At 48.6% G+C, this 22,159-nt stretch overlaps 1 protein-coding gene and 1 long non-coding RNA gene across 2 annotated transcripts in view; one reads left to right on the top strand and one right to left on the bottom strand.

The window, feature by feature from the left end:
* The first annotated feature begins 1,616 nt into the window (after window positions 1–1,616).
* On the top strand, window positions 1,617–22,046 carry LOC135394641 (uncharacterized). Its single transcript, XR_010422953.1, has 2 exons — window positions 1,617–1,921; window positions 21,634–22,046. It is a non-coding gene; the product is annotated as an uncharacterized LOC135394641 (long non-coding RNA).
* LOC135394640 (sushi, von Willebrand factor type A, EGF and pentraxin domain-containing protein 1-like) overlaps window positions 19,945–22,159 on the bottom strand; it is a 48,049-nt gene continuing 45,834 nt past the window's right edge. The window contains exons 19-21 of the mRNA XM_064625479.1: window positions 21,284–21,454; window positions 21,113–21,225; window positions 19,945–20,291 (exon numbers count right to left, since the gene is read on the bottom strand). Coding sequence (XP_064481549.1) covers window positions 20,217–20,291; window positions 21,113–21,225; window positions 21,284–21,454 — 359 coding nt within the window. The 3' untranslated portion in view covers window positions 19,945–20,216. The remainder of the gene's footprint in view (window positions 20,292–21,112; window positions 21,226–21,283; window positions 21,455–22,159) is intronic.

Consider the following 22,159-nt stretch of genomic DNA (forward strand, 5'->3'; position numbering starts at 1 on the left):
AGAGTCTGACGTGGGGTTCCCTCTTTCTTGAGCTGGCGGAAACACTCTAAGTGGCGTCCGATCGTTTCAAGGGCGAAAGGCAGGCGTTCCACCGTGCTCGTAGTGTCAAGACGGTCCGTGCCCTAGGTGGTTCGTAACAATGTCCACCGTGCTCTTTTCCGAAGTGCTTGCTAAATGCACTGACAGTAGCAGTGTGTGGTACTACTACTTGCGTGCAGCGGACGGGCAGTCGGCGAAATGTAAGAGATGTGGAAAGGTGCTAAAGACTCTCGGCGCCTCAACGAAAGGTCTTCACACGCATTTGCTACTGCATAACATAAACTTTCGAGTGAGATCTGCGACAGAGGATGCTACAGGAGTCGTTTTGTCGTCGTCGAAACTGTACAAACAGTCACCACCACAAACACTTGACTCGTTCCTCGTGAGCGGTAAGGCTACGGTTGAACACAGGGTAGCACGCATGGCCGCCATGTGTGCAATGTCGTTTCGTTAGTTTCGTGGAATCGCTTCGTCTGATGACATTCGTGATGGAATGGTCACTCTGGGGCTTAAGTTTCCTAGAACCGAAAAGACTGCGCGGCAGTGCACAATGAACTTTCACGCTCACTTGCTCTAACATTAGACGAGTGGACGTCGACCAAGAATCGTAGGTACCTGAACATCAATGTTCACACTGCTGATGCGAAGTTTAGGAGCGGTGTCAGCACTTGGAATTTGGGACTTGTGAGGATTAAGTGCGCGATGCCGGCAGAACAGTGCGTGGACGCCATCCGTAATAGGCTGCTGGATTTCGGCTTAAAGCTTGACAGCGTTGTAATGGTTAAAGTTGGAAAACCTTTGCAGCCATTGCAGCATCAGCTATGTCTGGCCCATTGAGTACATTTAGCGGTCACGGACACCTTGTAAGCATTGCCAAAGAACAAGTCCCTCTCTGTAGACGAAGAAGACGAAGTTGGCGGTTCCGATTCTGAAGCCGCCATAAGAAGAAGTCCCACATCTCCGAAGTCGTGCTAACGTGGATCCCCGGACACAAGGGCCTCACGCTCAATGAAGCAGCCGACAGCCTGGCGAAGATCTCCCTTACTGGGCCCATCATCGATACCTTGCCACCGCTTCCCCAAATCGTTAAATCCAGATACCGGAGATTCTTGGAGCTTTCAGCGTGCCACTCACTTCCCCCCAGATACGGCCACCTGTCATCTCCATGGCAGCCCGACTGCTGCTCCTCGCGCCTCATAGAGGTATTCTTAACGCGCGCCCGGTGCCTTGCCCTCCCCCTAAACTTCTACCTGCATCGGGCTGGCGTCCACGATTCGCCATTGTGCCCACACTGTGGACAGGACGAAACAGTGGAACACTACTTCCTCCACTGTCGCCTCTACGATCGACTTCGTCAGAACTATCTGGTTCGCCCTCTGAAAATGCAAGGCGCCCCCCTCTGCCTAGGCTCTCTTCTATCGTTCGGGTCTTCGCATGCTGGGAGGTGGAACTGGACGGTAGCATCTAGTGTGGCTGCCTTCATGACTCTTAGCCAGCGCTTTTGAGCTGCCGAACGTATCTTCGCCATTTCTCTTGCGCTTAACTTCACGGCTATCCTCCGCGAGTCCCACACCTATCGTTATTCCGACAAGCCTCAACTCCCTCCTCCTCCTCCTCCTCCTCTCATATATAGCTAGCGTTCAGGAAAATCCACGCCTATGACCCTCATCTGGTACTGGCCAATCGCCCTTAGTGGATAACGGCCATTTCCCCGAGGATGAAGAAGAAGAAGAAGAAGAAGTAAGCGCTCCGTGCTATGAAGGCTGCTTCACCGATAGCTCCTGCGGGAAACGGTCTGTTAGCGAAAGCGACGAAGTGACTTTGCTCTTGGCCTCTGGGTCTGCCACTTGCCCATACCTTGTTGGTAACCGGCGGTGTCGAGGTAAGGGGGTTTGGCCGGGACTCCCCGCGGTCGTAAGATGCCGGTCAGCGGCGGGGCGGACCTGTACTGGTCCGCCCCGCCAGCCAGCGACATTGGTTCCTTCCCTTTGGAACACTTCTTAGAGAACGGGCTCTCTGCCATTCCTGTTGTTCTAATGCCTACGAATGGGTCTACCATACGCTCTAAAACCCCAAGATACTTATTCAGTGCCTAGAGGGCGTAACTCCCGATTTTAAGGATATTAATGAGGTACGTCAGTACGGAAAAGACGGCATCGTTTGTAGGTCTTCTAACCTGAACGTGATTCGGTCTTTGCTCCAAACCTCTACATTCGGAGGCCTTCCTGTCAAGTCCTACATTCCCCATCACTTAGCGTGCGTCAAAGGGGTGGTGAAGGGGGTTGATGTCTCGTTGCCTGCCAATGAGCTCCTTGACCTCTTCTCCCACCTCGGGGTGCTTGAAGCTTACCGGTGTAGCGCACCCGGTAACGACGGTCGTGTAGCTACAGAGTCAGTCATAGTGACCTTCGCGGGGCACAACTGTCCTTCGGAGATAAAATCGTGGCCGCTGATATTCCGCGTGGATTTGTTCAGACGTAGACCGCTGCAGTGTAAGCGCTGCTACCGCTTTGGCCACGTCACTAAGCACTGTAAGTCCGAGATGCGCTGCCGGCGCTGCGGTGATTCCTATGACGAATCTGCTTGTTCCCCTGATTCCTCTTTGAAGTGCTGTCTATGTGGAGGCGACCACAACGCTGATTTCCCGGCTTGTCCCTGTCGCGATCAGGAAATAGCTCTCTTGGATCTTATAAATTCACGTCACTGCTCTCGTGTCGAAGCTGCTTCTGTGCTTAAGGGTCGTGGTGATTCGTTTGCCGTTAGGACTCAGGCTTCCGGGCTTGCCCCGGAGAGACTTGAGAAAATGATTAGTGATGCTGTGGAGTCCGCTGTCGGCAAGCTAAAAGAGGACATTTGCTCTCTCACCTCCCTGCTAGCTTCTCTAACTGCTGCCCTCCAGGACACTGTGTCCTCAGTGGCGCGGGTTGCTTCTGTGGCTCGTGGTCCTGGCGGCTCGGTGCCTGCCGAGGCAACTCCGCCTCTAGGTTGTACGCCCATTCTTGCTCGCCCCCCGGGTGACTGCCAGGATTCCGAAATGGATTCCGACATAGATTCCGTACGTTCCTTGCCCAAGCGCGGCGCCTCCCCTGCTGCTTCAGGATCGGGCCCCCCTCAAGGCAAGCGCAATAAGAAAGGTCGTAAACAGCAAGTGAGTAGTGACGTCCTTGCCACCGCCGTGGCTGAATCCATACTCGCTGATGGATAGCCTTCGCATACTCCAATGGAACTGCTACTCTGTACTCAACGGCCTTCCAGACCTTAAAGGGACCGAAAAGTGAAAAATAACCCCCATATTTTTGCCCACTGTCGTGCACAACATCGTTGTTTGATAAGACACAGAAAGCATTACTTCTCAATTCCGCATATTTTTTACGTATAAATATTTTGAAGATTGCCGGAACATGGACGGTGCTGCCAGCGAACGGCGAAAAAGAGCAACTTGGGTTTCAGGTCCAGGGCTCCCTGGGATTGGTCAACCCTTACCACGTGAGAGTTAATTTTGTAGAGAACAAAGCTGACGCACAATATCTTACAGCTAAACACCATTTTAAAAATGAGGCTCACTTCCATAGCTTTTACGTTAATAAAGCATTCAGCTACTTCGCCGCTACGAGCTACGATCCGCCGCGCCATCTGCAAGGCCGTCTGTGTTATCTCGTTTATTGTTTACGTCGTGGGTGGTCGTGTTGGTCGAGCGAAGAGAGGTAGATGACATGTTCGTGGTTGTTGTGTGAATTATTCGAGAGGCCTAAGCATCCCTGGTGTAGTTTTGGTGTTCGGGGATGCAAAAATCATGTTCGTTCACCATCGGCGGCGGGCGTTTTCTACCACAAGATTCAAGAGGAGAGTGCACGAAAACGAATGTGGTTCGAAACAGTCGGCTATTAGATGTAGCAGTCGTGTCGTGTCTGCTGAGCTCATTTTGCTGCCGATGACTAAGAAGATGCCGTAGAAGGCGAATTGCGAAGACGTCCGAAGGAAACTGCCGTTCAGTAACCAGTGATTTTGCTTCACCGAGGTGACGAGTTCAACACAACGTCTTAGGTATGTACAGGCGTCACACATGTATAAATTATAATATAGCGACGACGTATTCCATTTAACTTATGTTATCCTACTTGTCCCGTACTCAACATTGTCAACATCAACAAATTTAATTTTAGGGGCCTTCCAGTGTTGAAGTGGCGCAAAACTGTTTCGTGTGTGTGTGTGATCCAGGCACTGACATGACAGAAATAGCTGAAAACAGGTATGCAAAGTCCACAGATGGAAGCACTAGATTTGTTAGGTGTTCCAGACTTTGTGACATTTTTTTTAGTCTTTGGACAGGTGCAGAACATTCGTATGACGTCAACAAGGGGAGAAGAAACTGGTGAGAACTACTAGCTTGTTTGAAGGGTACAAGAATACTTCCTGTTGAGATGTAGTTGTGACTTTATGACTAAGGAACGCTTATGAATTTTCTAGAGATGCATCTTCTACACTTGAATGCCCAGTGAAACAGCAAACGTCCGTTGTCTTTGAAGTCCCACTACTGGAATTGTTCAATGTGTGTCATAGCTGCAGTGAGCCATGCAAGGTTACCACATCATATTGGTCCTAAATTTGCAGAGTTCCCCTATCTCGGACGCAGCTGTCATTTCTCTTTATTGCTCTTCCGATCCTACCTTCTCAGAGATTAATGTGGTTCACCATACACTGCATGGGTACTGCCTTTCTCTATACTCATGCTTTCGGTTTCTTGTTCTGTTGAATAAATCTTCACTTGAGTTTGAGAGCCATCACGCTGTCTACTGTGTTTGCCCCTCATCTATATTGAGTGCTGTAACGGTATAGCACATCGACATGCCAACAGCCTACCAAACAACCTTGCTTAGTCCTACTTTTGGATGGAAACTACACGATGTGGTAACATCTACATATATAAAGTTTTAATCGACGGAGATTTGCTGTTTTTGTACAACCTTCATTGTACATTTCTTTTGTCTCACTTAGCATGCCTGAAGAAATGTTCTGGTCTTCATCAAGATGACAGGTCATTGTTCGATCTGCAGCATTATTGTTCCTGTAATCTTTTCACCAACAGAGAATACAAAAGTGAACAAACGGTAAAATATAACTAGCTTGGTAAATTCAAAAGGGAAAGACGTAACTGTTTATACGTCTCTTGTTTATTTTGTTGCAGGTTTTACAACTCTATCAAGTACGTCAAAACATCAGAGGGCAGGAAGTTCTACTCTGTTTCCTAAATCCCTGGACAATAAAAAAGAAAGATAGTTTGAGTTGTGACAATATGTTGCTTCTGCTCTTATATTATATTTCAATTAAATGTTACGATGCATTTGTAGTGTACACTGAAGCCAGTTTCAATTTGCCGGGCTGTCAAAAGTACTTTACAAAAGTACACCTCAATTACAGTAACAGAGAACTTATGCAATAAATTATTTAGCCATTTTGGAGTACTATGCACACCAATGGTGCATGGTTAACTTTGAAACCAGATCAAGGGTTAATAATACTTGAAGTCAGCCCTCAAGTCCTCCTTTACAAATGTCAGTTGGTGACGTGATAATGAATCAGTTACAAGTACTACTCCGTTTAGCAAAACAGAGTTAATTAAGTGTTAGATCCCAATCTTGGTTCAATTATTAGTTGACATTTGGAAACGTGGTCACTAAGTATACTAAAAGGTTATGAACACAGTTCAAGTGAATGACACTGATGAAAATTATCTTACTTACTCCTCACATGAGACTCAATTGAGACATGAGTATAACCTACAAATACATCTATGCCCACAGGTTACTTAACCCTCCAGGAACAAACTAGTAATTATAATATGCTGTTCCTGAAGAAATAAGGGTTTTCCGTTCAAGTAGCGCGTAAAGACCACACGGCGCTGCCGTGTATGTTGCCATGCTCTTCGGTTTCTCGGATGTGTGTAAAAGACACCTGCAGTACTTCGCTGTCAAGGCACAGTATTTCGAAATATTCGTTAGGTCTGATGCAATCGTCTGTCTGCTTTTCACACGCATTCTCTACCCCGCGGCAGCAAAAACCGTAGTATCCATCCGTAGTATCCGTCGGTTTGCATTTCACACATGAACACCTGCACGACGAAAAAACAGCGCTTGTTCCGGCTTATACAAGTGCTTCTCTGATACATGGAAATTTCACAAAGCAGTTCATGTTCACGGCACGGTGAGCTACTGCTGAGTACGAATGTGACTCCGATTAATCTCTGGACGAGGAATCTTCTGCTGCGAAGAACACACTTTCCAGCACGCTAACGCACGAACAACAGTTCTGTGTGAGCGACAGTTCTCGAATGCGGAATTCCAGCGCACTCATGTCCAAGAGGCTCGACATTCTCGACGTCGAAAGTGGTCACAAATGCCCACTGGGCGATTCCACGCGAAATCATCCAGCGGACCCGCTCGGCCCTCACAAAACTATCGCGAATTTTTACGAAAATTTTTTTAGCAGTCCCTAATAGTGCAAAACGACACACCACGAAACATTTCTTCCCAAATATCAATGTGGCGGGTGCTACACACGAGCAAAGTTCGCAGCACTGGCGAAAACCGTGCCTGGCGTGAACGGCAGCTGCGGCTTATAGAAAGCACCTAGAACTGTGCGGTTTTCTTTTGCGTATAGAGGAAACCATGCTTTACACGGCGCTCAAATCCAGGTTGTCGTGCTGTAATCGGTGCTGGTATACAAAGGCCGGAAGTTTCGCAATTTTCCTCCTACTTCGCGATTTTTTTGTGGAAAATCAAACCATTAAATTTTAATGAATATTTTTCCCTGACAAGGTCTCGTGAAATACTTCAACAGGAAAAATCGCAAGACACGTAATTGTTCTAGTCATTGCAGGAAAAAAAGAGGAAGTATGCGATTTTTCCAAAATTCGCTACAATCGAGCGTAAAACACGCAATGAAGAGGTCGGAAGAGACGCCTGAAACCAATGCAGTTTTATAGAATGAGCCTTCCTCTACAACATATTAAAAAATCTCGAGGGTGTTTTTTTGTATACTCTAGAAAATAATTTTTTTGTAGTAGAGGGTATTACGGCCACTGACCCACATTGCATGTATCCGGCGGGGTGCTATATTTGTTTCTTGGGCTCCCGTTTTAATTATTTGTATTTCCGATTTTTTTTCTGGTTGGTTTTCAATATGACAGCCACCCGGACCAAAGGAACATGGCTCCAGTTGAGCGCTGTGGAGTTCCAATTCACCAGTATGAATATTATAGGCGCGTAGATGCAGGTTCAGTTGATGAAAGTTTCCTTTAACTGAATGCTGAACAATTCAGCAAAAATATTAACCACGAAAAGTCTAACAAATTATAACGCTAGAGGAAAAGACGAACGTGCAAAAAAGTCATTTACATGGCAGTACTGGAAACGACGGAATCTCGTGGTGGTGGTTCATCGTCCATGCTGTCCTAGGTTCCAGTGAGGCTCACAGCTATATAAAGCCTCGCACCACTCGTGTATGGAAGCGTATACCCGCGGATATCCGCAAGAAACTTTTGGGTTCGGATGAAATATGGACGCTTGTTGTGATCTGCGGATCGGACGTGGATGGCGCCGGATCAGGAGCGGGTCAGACTCGGATAAACCGCGAGATTGCGCCATCAGTTTGCTTCACACTAGGTACAGAAGATAGAGTACAAGGTGTACGAAAGCAGCTCGCGCATCTGAGAGAGATCTCTGGCTCTGGCGTCTCGAGTCGAGGTGCGCGTTCGGCGCCGATCTTGCGTTTCACTTGCAATAAACTCTACTTATCCCGTTTGGTGCAAAATGTGTTGCTGTGCTTGGTGCCGTATAATCTTTCGTGGAAGCTAAATCTGTACTTGCTGTCGTGTATCCTTTGGTAGCATCATGGACGCTCAGGACCTGTCCTCGCTAAAAAGCTATGCCGCTCCGGGGTTTTCACTGTCGGAACGAGAGAGAGGAAGTCGCCCGTGTGGATGAAGTTTGGTGACAGCTTTTTTTGTTTCTTTTTTTTTTCTGCTTTGTGCTGACGGGAACGTTTATTTCCTGGAAAATTGGCCTGATATATCGAGCATAGAAACTGAACTATTGCTGCGTGCCGTGGGAGACGCGGATTTTTCGGATAGGCTGCGGATGTGAAAAAGCTCATCCCCGCAGGGCTTTAGCTCACACGACAAAAAGTATTACTTAGACCTGCCCATCACCGCTAATCCCCAATCTCCGTTGCCGGCACCGTGCACACCGGAAACAATGCCATAAACTTAACCACCCAGGATTGCAATACGCGTGTTATGCTACAGAAGCAAAGGCTATGGTAACCTTGCAGAAGTCTGTACCACAGCATATTGCTTGCTCATTAAAACCCAACCAGACCAGAGAAAAAGTGAAAATCAAAAGAATTAAAACAGGAGCCCAAGAAACAAGTATAGCACCCCACTGGACACATGCAACGTGGGTCACTGTGGTCGTAATACCCTCTACTACAAAAAAATTATTTTCTCCTGTATACGAAAAAACACCCTCGAGATTTTTTAATATGTTGTAGAGGAAGGCTCGTTCTATAAAACTGTTTTGGTTTCAGGCGTCTCTTCCGACCTCTTCATTGCGTGTTTTACGCTCGATTGTAGCGAATTTTTGAAAAATCGCACACTTCCTCTTTTTTTCCTGCAATGACTATGAAAGTTACGTGTCTGGCGATTTTTCCTGTTGAAGTATTCCTTAGGGCCTTGACAGGAAAAAATATTCATTAAAATTTAATGGTTTGATTTTCCACAAAAAAATCGCGAAGTAGGAGGAAAATTGCGAAACTTCCGGCCTTTGTATACCAGCACCGATTACAGCACGACAACCTGGATTTGAGCGCCGTGTAAAGCATGGTTTCCTCTATACGCAAAAGAAAACCGCACAGTTCTACACTGTAAACTGAAAAACACCCTTATGGGTGTAAATGGTTTGTCCTATAACTGACACCTCTTTTTACACCATATGGTCTTAGAACACCCTTTTCAGAGGGTGTATTTTGTGTAAGACACCCTTTGAAAGGGTGCTTTTCCTTGAAAATGCCTTCTTTTGCACCCTTTAAACACCCTTTTAGGAGGGTGTTTAACAACTTTACACCCTCCTAGAAGGGTGTTTAAAGGGTGCAAAAGAAAGCATTTTCAAGGAAAAGCACCCTTTCAAAGGGTGTCTTACACAGAATACACCCTCTGAAAAGGGTGTTCTAAGACCATATGGTGTAAAAAGTGGTGTCAGTTATAGGACAAGCCATTTACACCCATAAGGGTGTTTTTCAGTTTACAGTGTAGGTGCTTTCTATGAGCCGCAGCTGCCGTTCACGCCAGGCACGGTTTTCGCCAGTGCTGCGAACTTTGCTCGTGTGTAGCACCCGCCACATTGATATTTGGGAAGAAATGTTTCGTGGTGTGTCGTTTTGCACTATTGGGGACTGCTAAAAAAATTTTCGTAAAAATTCGCGATAGTTTTGTGAGGGCCGAGCAGGTCCGCTGGATGATTTCGCGTGGAATCGCCCCACTGCCATTTTCGTTTTCGCCGGATAAGCGCCCGGAAGTGCGCGTATTACATGCGTCCTCGACAGATGGCGCGGGGTCATGCAATTGTTGACAGACTGCTCGGTTTCCTACTAGGTCCCTGGACATGCAATTATGGAAAATTCGATTACAGAAAAACCACAGCGATTTCAGCGGAGTTCTTTGATATTTGATCTTTTGAAGGTTCAAGCTTTTCGCTGAACATAAAGTTTCGATAGGTTTATATTCACTTTTCGGTCCCTTTAACACACTAGTTTCCTCTTGTTCTCCAGAGTCTTGGCTTTCTGCTTTTCGGTCATTTTCTCTTCCCGGTTTTCATGCGTACCGCTTAGACCGACCAGCTGGCTGCGGTGGTGGCCTGCTGACACTTGTTTCCACATCCCTCATTCACTCTTCCTCTGTTTTCTATGAGCAATCATCTCTGGGCTGCGAAGTGCTCGGCGTTCGCCTTGCCTCGCCGTCCCTGAATATCTTTATCATCAACGTCTATTGTCCTGGTGGCTTTCTCTCCGCCGGGCCCGTGGATGCTGCCGTGGCCAAGGCTTCTGGTGATGTTTTAGTAGCCGGGGATTTCAACTCCCACCATGTCCAGTGGGGCCATAAGACCGACTCGCGAGGCCAGGACTTGTGGGCTTGGATTTGCTAGCGAAACCTTTCTGTGGCTAATGATGGATCGTCTACGTTTCTCCGAGGGACTGCGCGCTCTGCGATCGACTTGACCTTGTGCTCTCCCCGGATCAAGCTGTCTTCGTGGAGAGCCATCGATTCGTCCACCAACAGCAATCACCTACCCATTTATTTCGAGCTCCTGTCTCCTGTCCTCCGCACTGTCTCTGTGCGGTCCCACTGTAACCGCTCTCTGCAAGAGAAGAAACTTGCTTCATTGCTGGCTGGAAGCGACGATCTCCCTCCTCTGGACAAGGCAATCTCGTCTCTTTCCTCTCTCTCTCAATCTCTGCAGCAGTCTACTTTTAGGGTGGAGAAACGTACCTCCTCCAGGTGTGCTCCTTGGTGGACCGGTGATTGCACGAGAGCCTTCAGACGCCGCAAGGCAGCCTGGAAACAAGTGCTTGCTAACACATGCTGTTGAATACTATGTTGAAGACGACGACTCAGCGCCTGCACGCCCACGCGATTGCTCACGCTTTTTCATTCTTCTCCCAAGCACCATCCAATAAACATCGTCACCTACTTGTTCTCCCTGTACTGTATTCCAAAGTGGTGCCGTGACCAGGATCCAGAACGCAACAAGTACTGACCGGGAAGACTACAGGGAGCTTGAGCGATGGACCGAACTCAGCTGAACAAAAACGGCAAGATTCTGCGGAACCAGGTGACGACGATCCAGAACGATCTTGACCGACGAACGGCGGGTGAAGAACCTCAGGACATTACCGAATTGGCAGCACGCATCGACAGGCTACAAAGCCTCAACGCCTCTCTCAAAGAAGTCGATAGTCAGATCGAACCTCTTCTTACTGAAGATGAGTTTGACCAGGAGTTCACGAAGCAGCTGGATTATCAAAACAGATTGGAAATGACCCTCTTCATGGCAAAGGCACACGTCGACGCCCGTAGACGTGCTGTGACCACCTCTGATATCCCTGCTATCGCACATCCACAGGGAGATGCCTCCCCTGCGCGGGTACACACCATTCAAGCACCACAAACGCAAGCCGCTGTTCGCCTTCCCAAACTAGAAATGCTGAAGTTCGACGGCAAACGATGTCACTGGCAGCAATTTTGGAGTCAATTCAATGTGACTATCCACACCAATGCCTCACTCCCTGAGAGTAGCAAGATGCAGTACCTAATGGCTGCACTACAAGGGGAAGCTGCGAACGCCGTGGAAGGTCTACAGTTGACTCCTGGCACTTACGAATCTGCCGTCGAGATTCTCCGCAATCGTTTCGGCAACGATAATCTACTAATTCAAGAACACCTCAAAAGCCTGGCGGATATCGAACCCGTACGTTCGAGCCGACATCTCTACGACTTGCGGAGGCTATATGACACAGTCCAGGCTCACATTCGAGGACTGAACTGCCTTGGCACTACTACAGAGTCTTACTGCTCTATGCTGTACCCGATCTTGCTGAGATCTCTTCCGATGGATATGGCATTGCAATTTAACCGTGTACTTACCGAGAAAACGGTATCAACCGCTTCGACATCAACCGCTTTGACATCAGCCTCTACAGGCACATCGTTTCACAACAACGCGTTGAAGTCATTACTGACCTTCCTAGGAAACGAAGTAAGGCACCGCGAAGAAATCACCCAGCGTACCTTTCAATCTCCTCCCGAACATGACCCCACAAAGACGCCGCACTTTCGCAAATTTAAACCGGCGAATGGTCGTCCAGTGGTCACATTGCAAAACATGGTCAAGGCAGGCAAGGGAAATGAACGCTGCCTCTTTTGCAACATGACAAGCCATGCGATAGCAGATTGTACAAGCACAAAGTCTCTTGCCGAAAAGAAACACGTATTAGCAGAGCAACGCCGATGCTTCAGATGCTGCAAGCCGAATCACGCTGCAAGACATTGTAGAACCCGCCCAAAATGCCACAAATGTGCCGGTCACCACGCAACGACGATGTGCGACCCAGAATATAAGCCTCGGCCATCTGCCCCTGCTCCCGGAACGTCCGCGGCAGTCACTCTGAAGACCACAGTCAATCGCTCCCCCCAACGCATTCTACTTCAGACCGCCACAGCCTGGGCACACGCAACTAAGGAGGAAGTCTTCACGCGCCTAATCTTCGACGGCGGCAGTCAACGCACGTTCATCACTCGTCACTTGTCGAAAGCACTCGGATGTCAGATCGTTCGCACAGAGCACATCTCCATTGGGGCATTCGGAGTTCAACACAATCGTCCAGAAGTACTGGAATCGTTTCCAATTGAAACATGGAATTGGAAACAATTGGAATTGTTTCCAATCAAAACAGCATCCGGTTCTGACTTAAACTTCTCGCGCATCGCATAACTGTTCGAACCCCATTTTTGGAGCTTCATGGAAGCCTTTCCAAACAGCTGTAAGGTTTCGGTGTACATCTCCTCTGCCTCCTCCTCGTTCGCCGCACCAAAAATGACGTCGTCCACGTAAATGGAATTTTCAAGTATCCTTGCTAGTCTCGGATGCTCACTGGCGTGCCGCTGGATATGGTGCTGTAACGTGGCTGCCAGGAGGAACGTGCTAGGGGCCGTGCCGAAAGTCACCCTAGTCATGCGCCACGTTTCAACGTTAGACAGTAGCTGGCCGTCTACCGGCGTGGTGCTGTACCACAGCAACCTAAGCGCGTCTCTGTCATCCTCGTGTATGGCGATCTGTAGGAATGCCTTCTGTACATCCGATACCAAGGCTACTGGATAAAGGCGGAAGTTCATAAGTAGTGGCATGATATCCGGATTTAGGTTGGGGCCCGCGTTCAGATTATCATTGAGCGAGCTGGTGCCAGCTTCATGAGAGGATGCGTCGAAGACGATCCTCATCTTTGTAGTTATTCGATCCTCCCTGATGACTGCGTGATGCGGCATGTAGTATATGTGTGCTGCATTTTGGGCCTGATCCATTTCCTGGGTAACCTTTTCTGCCACTCCAGAGACAAGATATTCACGTATGGCTGCGTCGTATCTCGCCATTAACCCCTGTGACTTGGTTAGACGCCTCGTGACTTGTGAAAGACGTTTCTCCGCAATGTGCTTGTTGTCTAGCATTGACACAACTGGTTTCCACGGCAAGGCAACTGAATACCTGTCGTTCTTCAACTGAATGGACGTCTTGAAGTTATCGAGGACAAAGTGATGCTGTGCTGCGTCTGTCTCATCGCAACGTATGCCGATGCTGTCCAAGTTCCAAATTCGCTCCATCATGTCGTTCACCGCTTCGCGATGTTGGCTTGCGTGCAACACAGTCACCGTGTGACAGCTTGCTGTGCGCACCACGTTTGGTAGAGAGCATGGTCCTTGCAGCGTCCAGCCAAGTGTCGTTTCGACGGCTTGTACACCTTGATACACCGGAAGAGTGCGCCCGGTAACAAATTCCCAGTAGTGGTCCGCACCAATCAGAATCTCTATTTGTTGACGTAGGGCACCGTCGCGACAGTCGGCTATTGCCAGCTTGTACTGCTGCATGTGCTCTTTGATGACATCAGGTGGAACGTCCAAGACTTGAGAGCATATCTGTTCCACCACCAGGGCTGTTATCTTTTGATGTTCACCTCTTCCATGCATAGTCCTTAAATTGAGCTCAACGGCTTCCAGTACTTCTGGACGATTGTGTTGAACTCCGAATGCCCCAATGGAGATGTGCTCTGTGCGAACGATCTGACATCCGAGTGCTTTCGACAAGTGACGAGTGATGAACGTGCGTTGACTGCCGCCGTCGAAGATTAGGCGCGTGAAGACTTCCTCCTTAGTTGCGTGTGCCCAGGCTGTGGCGGTCTGAAGTAGAATGCGTTGGGGGGAGCGATTGACTGTGGTCTTCAGAGTGACTGCCGCGGACGTTCCGGGAGCAGGGGCAGATGGCCGAGGCTTATATTCTGGGTCGCACATCGTCGTTGCGTGGTGACCGGCACATTTGTGGCATTTTGGGCGGGTTCTACAATGTCTTGCAGCGTGATTCGGCTTGCAGCATCTGAAGCATCGGCGTTGCTCTGCTAATACGTGTTTCTTTTCGGCAAGAGACTTTGTGCTTGTACAATCTGCTATCGCATGGCTTGTCATGTTGCAAAAGAGGCAGCGTTCATTTCCCTTGCCTGCCTTGACCATGTTTTGCAATGTGACCACTGGACGACCATTCGCCGGTTTAAATTTGCGAAAGTGCGGCGTCTTTGTGGGGTCATGTTCGGGAGGAGATTGAAAGGTACGCTGGGTGATTTCTTCGCGGTGCCTTACTTCGTTTCCTAGGAAGGTCAGTAATGACTTCAACGCGTTGTTGTGAAACGATGTGCCTGTAGAGGCTGATGTCAAAGCGGTTGATGTCGAAGCGGTTGATACCGTTTTCTCGGTAAGTACACGGTTAAATTGCAATGCCATATCCATCGGAAGAGATCTCAGCAAGATCGGGTACAGCATAGAGCAGTAAGACTCTGTAGTAGTGCCAAGGCAGTTCAGTCCTCGAATGTGAGCCTGGACTGTGTCATATAGCCTCCGCAAGTCGTAGAGATGTCGGCTCGAACGTACGGGTTCGATATCCGCCAGGCTTTTGAGGTGTTCTTGAATTAGTAGATTATCGTTGCCGAAACGATTGCGGAGAATCTCGACGGCAGATTCGTAAGTGCCAGGAGTCAACTGTAGACCTTCCACGGCGTTCGCAGCTTCCCCTTGTAGTGCAGCCATTAGGTACTGCATCTTGCTACTCTCAGGGAGTGAGGCATTGGTGTGGATAGTCACATTGAATTGACTCCAAAATTGCTGCCAGTGACATCGTTTGCCGTCGAACTTCAGCATTTCTAGTTTGGGAAGGCGAACAGCGGCTTGCGTTTGTGGTGCTTGAATGGTGTGTACCCGCGCAGGGGAGGCATCTCCCTGTGGATGTGCGATAGCAGGGATATCAGAGGTGGTCACAGCACGTCTACGGGCGTCGACGTGTGCCTTTGCCATGAAGAGGGTCATTTCCAATCTGTTTTGATAATCCAGCTGCTTCGTGAACTCCTGGTCAAACTCATCTTCAGTAAGAAGAGGTTCGATCTGACTATCGACTTCTTTGAGAGAGGCGTTGAGGCTTTGTAGCCTGTCGATGCGTGCTGCCAATTCGGTAATGTCCTGAGGTTCTTCACCCGCCGTTCGTCGGTCAAGATCGTTCTGGATCGTCGTCACCTGGTTCCGCAGAATCTTGCGCTTTTTGTTCAGCTGAGTTCGGTCCATCGCTCAAGCTCCCTGTAGTCTTCCCGGTCAGTACTTGTTGCGTTCTGGATCCTGGTCACGGCACCACTTTGGAATACAGTACAGGGAGAACAAGTAGGTGACGATGTTTATTGGATGGTGCTTGGGAGAAGAATGAAAAAGCGTGAGCAATCGCGTGGGCGTGCAGGCGCTGAGTCGTCGTCTTCAACATAGTATTCACGAGGATGACAGAGACGCGCTTAGGTTGCTGTGGTACAGCACCACGCCGGTAGACGGCCAGCTACTGCCTAACGTTGAAACGTGGCGCATGACTAGGGTGACTTTCGGCACGGCCCCTAGCACGTTCCTCCTGGCAGCCACGTTACAGCACCATATCCAGCGGCACGCCAGTGAGCATCCGAGACTAGCAAGGATACTTGAAAATTCCATTTACGTGGACGACGTCATTTTTGGTGCGGCGAACGAGGAGGAGGCAGAGGAGATGTACACCGAAACCTTACAGCTGTTTGGAAAGGCTTCCATGAAGCTCCAAAAATGGGGTTCGAACAGTTATGCGATGCGCGAGAAGTTTAAGTCAGAACCGGATGCTGTTTTGATTGGAAACACAACGAAAGTACTTGGCATTCCTTGGAACCAGGAGCAGGATACGCTGTCTCTACCACTTGACTTCCACCGCACATCAGGAGAGTACAACGGCATGACCACGAAACGACAGGTGCTGCGCTCTGTGGCACAAATATATGACCCATTGGGCTTCATCCTTCCGTACACCGTCACCGGAAAGATGCTCCTACAGGAAATCTGGAAGCACGGGTTGGAGTGGGATGCTCCGCTACCAGATGATATCGCTCGTAAATGGGGCGCTTGGCACAACGAGCTCCAGGATCTCAAAGACATTGAAATACCACGTTGTTACTTACCGGACATGAGCACTGAGATCCAGCCACAGCTACACTTTTTCTCTGATGCTAGCCCCGGCGCGTACGGTACCGTTGTTTATCTACGTCTCGGCGGCTGCGCGGACGGATACAAAACACAACTGATCGCAGCAAGATCAAGAATAGCACCAGTGAAGGAGGTTACTCTAGCTCGTATGGAACTACTTGGTGCGCTGATGTCAGCTCGTCTCGCCAGCTACTTGCGGGACAATTTCAAGCTCACCACCTCAGATTTCTTTTGGACAGATTCAATGATTGCTTTGCAATGGATACGAGGGGACGCAAACCGCTGGCCGCAGTTTGTGCGCAACAGGGTCACAGAAATTCAACAGAAGGTAGAGAAAGATCGATGGAGATACGTGGGAACAGAAGCAAATCCAGCCGACTTGTTGACGCGAGGAACAAGTCCCAAGAAATTGCTTCAGTCCAAGCTGTGGTGGAAAGGACCATCATGGCTGGCGCAATCTGATGACAAATGGCCATCTCCTGAAGTCAATGAGATGACACGCACTCACGTTCATAAAGAGCAGGTTGTGCTCCAAACCATCGCACCATCGTGCTCGGATCCAGTGATGGATCTGGGACGATTCAGCAATGTCAATAACCTCCATCGTGTAACAGCGTGGATAATTCGATTCACCAAGAACTCCAGAGGAATAGGTCGGATCAACGGTCCCTTAAGCGCTAGTGAGATTCAACAGGCCGAACGCTACTGGGTAAGGCAAGAACAAGAATCTGCATTCGCGGACGAAATCAGCGCACTCGGAAGCAACAATGCACTTAAGCGAACATCGAAGTTGAAAGATCTAAGGCCATTTATTGACGACGACGGCATCCTCAGGCTTGGAGGACGAATGGGTGGTAGTCGTCAAACATTTTCGGAATGTCATCCAATCATACTGCCAACTCACTCGCATTATGCTCGCCTTTTAATTTTACAGTCCCATCGACAAGTTTTCCACTGCGGAGTGCGTGACACTTTAGTGCAGATACGCGAAAGGTTCTGGATACTCCGAGCACGCCAACAAGTCAAGCGAATACTACGAGGTTGCGTGACATGCAGAAGAAACGACGCAAGGCATCTGACACAACCTGATGGCCAACTTCCACCTGACAGAGTGACGATGAGTCATCCCTTCGAGGTCACCGGCATCGATTTTGCGGGACCAGTAATGTTGAAGCGAAGGAGGAACTACCACAAGGGCTACATTGTCCTCTTCACTTGTGCCGTCACAAGGGCTGTGCACCTAGAGCTGTGCGAGGACATGTCGGCGATCAAGTTCTTGCAAGCCTTCCGAAGATTTACAGCTCGTAGGGGAATCTGCCAAACCATCTACTCGGACAATGCCTTGACGTTCAAAAAGGTCGCAAGAGAAATTCGGGACATACAGAGGATCTTAACGGACCCACTGGTGCAGGACTATTCTTCACGTAACGGAATCCGCTGGAAATTCATACCGGAGCGCGCACCATGGTGGGGTGGCTTTTATGAAAGACTGATAAGATCCGTAAAATCAGCATTGAGGAAAACCCTGTCCAGGAACGTCGTAGACTTCATCGAAATGCAAACTCTGCTGGCTGAGGTGGAGGCGATGATGAACTCAAGACCTATAACCTTTGTTTACAACGAAAACTCCGAGCCGACACCACTCACTCCAGCAACCATGATAATGGGAAGACGTCTACTCGCACCACCATCGACGGAATCCACCACATCGCGGAACACAATCCATGACTCATCGTCCACGAAGATAAGGGAGACATGGAAAAGACAGCTGCACTACCTCAATGCAGTATGGAATAGGTGGCAGCAAGAATACCTCTCGGAACTACGTTCTGCATACCACTCCAAAGGGACAAACGACTGCGACGTTCGAACCGGAGATTTAGTTCTCGTCAAAGAGCCCAACTGTCCCAGGCTTCAATGGAAAATGGCCCTCGTTGAGAAAGTTTTCACAGGTTCAGATGGACGAGTTAGGGTATGTCTGATTAGGACTCCTGGTAGAACGATACTCAGGAGACCCGTCCAGCACCTCTACAAGCTCGAGTCACAAGAAAAATAGTCGAAATCTTGAAACACTACGTCGTTCTCATCTGTGGGTGGCAGGCTGTTGAATACTATGTTGAAGACGACGACTCAGCGCCTGCACGCCCACGCGATTGCTCACGCTTTTTCATTCTTCTCCCAAGCACCATCCAATAAACATCGTCACCTACTTGTTCTCCCTGTACTGTATTCCAAACATGCTACGCGAACTGGACACATTTCCAGCGTCTCAAGGCTCTTTATAAACGCACAATTGCTGCCGCCAAGCGTGACTTTTATTCGGGTCGCAACTCATTCCTCTCAGCTCCGAACTGCAGGAAAGCGCTACACAGTCACATTGCTTTTATCCGCAGATCCTTCTCCACTGCTCCCCCCGCTCTAACCGTCCTTTCCGATGCCGACTCTAGCTCGCGCCTCGAAGGAGTCGCGAGGGGGCTTGCTCAGCGGTTCTCGAATGCGGTAGCCGTAGTATTACCTGCCCTTCCAGCTCCATCCTCTGGGTTTCATGCTGTCTCCCCCGCGGAGCTGGAATGTGCTGTGAGGGCTCTTCCTAACAGTGCTCCCGGCCCTGACGGGGTAGTGCAGCGGTGGTTAAGCACCTTTGGGCGAACCATCGCTCTGTATTGTTGAATATTGTGAATTCGTCCTTGGAGCACGCATGGATCCCCCAGGGCTGGAGGCGGTCTCGAATCGTCGTCGTTCAGAAAGTGCCCTCCAGGGGCCTCTCTCTCGACAATATTAGGCCAATTGCACTGACGTCAGTCCTTTATAAGACTGTCGACAGTCTTTTACTGGACTGTGACAGTCCTTTATATGCCCTACGGGGCATACCATTATAAACTTCCTTGCCAAAAATCCTGATCCCGTCCCGGGATCCCGGGATTTAGATTTCAAGATCCCGAAATCCCGGAATTGCGAAAAGGCCTCGGGATTCCGAACTCTAGTCAGGAGTTATTGTTAGGTTGGGTTGGGTGTAATTGTGGCACACCGGTACGTGTGTAGGGGAAGACACAAAGCAAACCTATTCCACAGGTATACGTTGCAGCGTTTTTAATTCGTGCATGTAACTAATTATTGTATGTACGATCCTTTTGTTTTACAAGCGGTCCAACACCAGTACTGCAAAGAAACAGCTCCTCTTAATGAATGCACGCTAGAACAGTTTCTTCGACAAAGAATGTTTCTGGGACAAGTCGCGGCACACCGTGCCACCTACATGCACGCAGCTGCAAAGGACCACTGAAATTTGCACAGTTTATGCTTTCTTACCGTGAAGGCGTCAACACACAGAATACGTGCACCGCTGCTTTAATGCTGCAGTCGAACAGGAAATATGTGGCCCTTCATGCCACAGTTCGAGACCATGTCTCTTGACAAATTCCAGAGAAGTTTATAAAAATTTGAAAAGTTTTGCTTCTGTTCTGCGCTATTCATTGTTATTAGACTAGCTCCTGTGGTCGAAATGAGAAATATACGAGAAGGTAGGAGAAGCCTGATAAACAATAGGGACCACAGAGAACCGTGAGAACCACCAGTTTTGTTTATTTTCAGTTTCTTTTTCGTTTATTTTTCAGTTTCTTTTTTGGAATAGCAAGCTGGCAATAGCCTGGCTGACATTTCCTTTTTCTTTCACTCTGTTAAACATATCCCCCCCCCCCCCCCCCCCATGCAGAAATGCACTGAGATTACGACAGCGGCCATCGATTTGCCAGGGACTCATCGCTCACGAGCTCTGGTACATCACGAGCTCCGATACATCACGGTCATCGTCTTGAAGTACGACGCTCTGCTACATGACGTCCATCCTGTGTTGGCACACGTCGCCAACGTAGCCAGGGACACACTGACAGCTTGCCCTTTCATCCTGAAATGCATGTTGTTGAGCATGAAATTCAAAACGAAATGAAATATGACGTCACTTCGGATTGTAATATGTTTCACCAGGGTGTGATACTGCACAGTGGTCATCGTAGTTAAAAAAGTTGACTGTCAGTTTGCTTTGAATTCTGCACGAGGAATACACCTGAAGTGGTGCAGAAGTAGCACTGCACTACCAGCTGTGTTGCACTACCACTGGACTACCAGTTGCTGTCTGCCGTCCGGTCTTTGGCTGCTTACGCTTCACTATGTGTACCAGATACCAACTGCCCCATCCCTTTTATTCATAGAGATCACGAAGGTCCTCTGGGTATTCTGGTATTCTCTCTCATGAGGCAGGTATTTGCAGGCTTTACACGTTTGCTTGAATGAACTTTAGCCATTAGAGGTAACATTTCTTTAAACAAGAAAAGTCTTTCATGAGCAATTTCACTTGTACCTACACTAACCCTCTCACAGGAAACACACTTCAAGCCTACACATGTCTGCATCTGGTAGCCACACGGAGAAAGATCAACCATTGCCTAATTAATCGAAAGGAGTACAGTAAATCTTAAGTCATATATCGATCCATCCATTTTTGTCGTTCATGTAAGGAGCGCTCTTAATGCTCCAATGTTTTGAGCTTTAGCTCCCCCCGGCTGAGAACAAATTAAAAATTGCTCCTCGCAAAGGCATATATGTCAACCAGTGATACTCTAAGTTGATAATAATTAATTAATTAATTCGTTAATAATTTATTTATTGCCGCTTTGGCCTTTCATGTCTAGCACATATACAATTCAATGCTGCAACGCATCAGCTTACCTCGATCACGCATTCTCCACCGTGGAGGCATACGGTGTCCAGACACAAATCCCTAGGCATCTCACATCGCTCTCCTTCGTAATCAGGTGTACAAACGCATTGGAATCGTTCACCTGAAACCAATTTCAGTGTCGCGTACATCATAGGCCCGTTTCGAAATCCGTGACTTACCTGTAACCTTGCAGCTACCGCCATTAAGACAGATATCGTTAGAGCACGCTGTCTTTTCCAGATCACAGACCTTGCCATAAAATTCGGGTGGACACGAGCAGGTAAAATCATGACGAGAACTCTCGCAGGTGCCATTATTCTTGCATGGTTCCGAGAGGCAGTGGTCGTGTTCTGTAAACGTTAGCAAACACTCATTATAAGGAAACCGCTTTGTTCGAAGTTTTACGCAGTCCGGGCCGAAATGCATGCGTTTCGAACCGGATTATTCGAATTGTGCTTCCAGCAGACTGTGCTTACTGCGTAGAGTCAGCTTGTACGGCAAACATAGCTCACGTTTTTTTCTTTTACAGCGACAGCTGTTAAGGGCTCAATTTTGTGAAGATCCCGTCCTATACGTCGCATCGCCGAAAACCTTTCTCTCCCGTGGCGTGAGATGAAGCGAAGAAACGAGGAAAATGCGCACGATGCGGATAGGTCGTTTCGGAGGGTCACGTTGGCTGTGACGTTGGCGTCACGTGCCTCGGAGAAAAAGTGGCAGCGGCGTTTGCTGGTTAACATGTCATGGCGCGTGAGGCGTTGCGCCGCTCGTCGCCCGCAGCAGCAGCAGTGTGGACGTTATTGCATGTGTATGTGAAGAGCCGGTGTTATGGGCCGCGCTATAGGAGGTGTACGAACAAAGGTGGTCTTACTGCGGACTACAATCGACAGGGCGAATCATGTATGTTGCGAAAGGCAAGCTCAAATAAACAGCTCTATCACTGTCGTTGACTTGGTGCCATAGTAACTTGCATCGTATCTGTCAGTTTTTTCTCTTGGACCTTTAAAGGCTGCCGATCACTAAGAGTTTTCTCCCTTTTTACCTTTAAAAATCGTTTT

This window comes from Ornithodoros turicata, chromosome 5 (genome assembly GCF_037126465.1).
Source record: "Ornithodoros turicata isolate Travis chromosome 5, ASM3712646v1, whole genome shotgun sequence".
In the NCBI taxonomy this organism is placed as follows: domain Eukaryota; kingdom Metazoa; phylum Arthropoda; class Arachnida; order Ixodida; family Argasidae; genus Ornithodoros; species Ornithodoros turicata.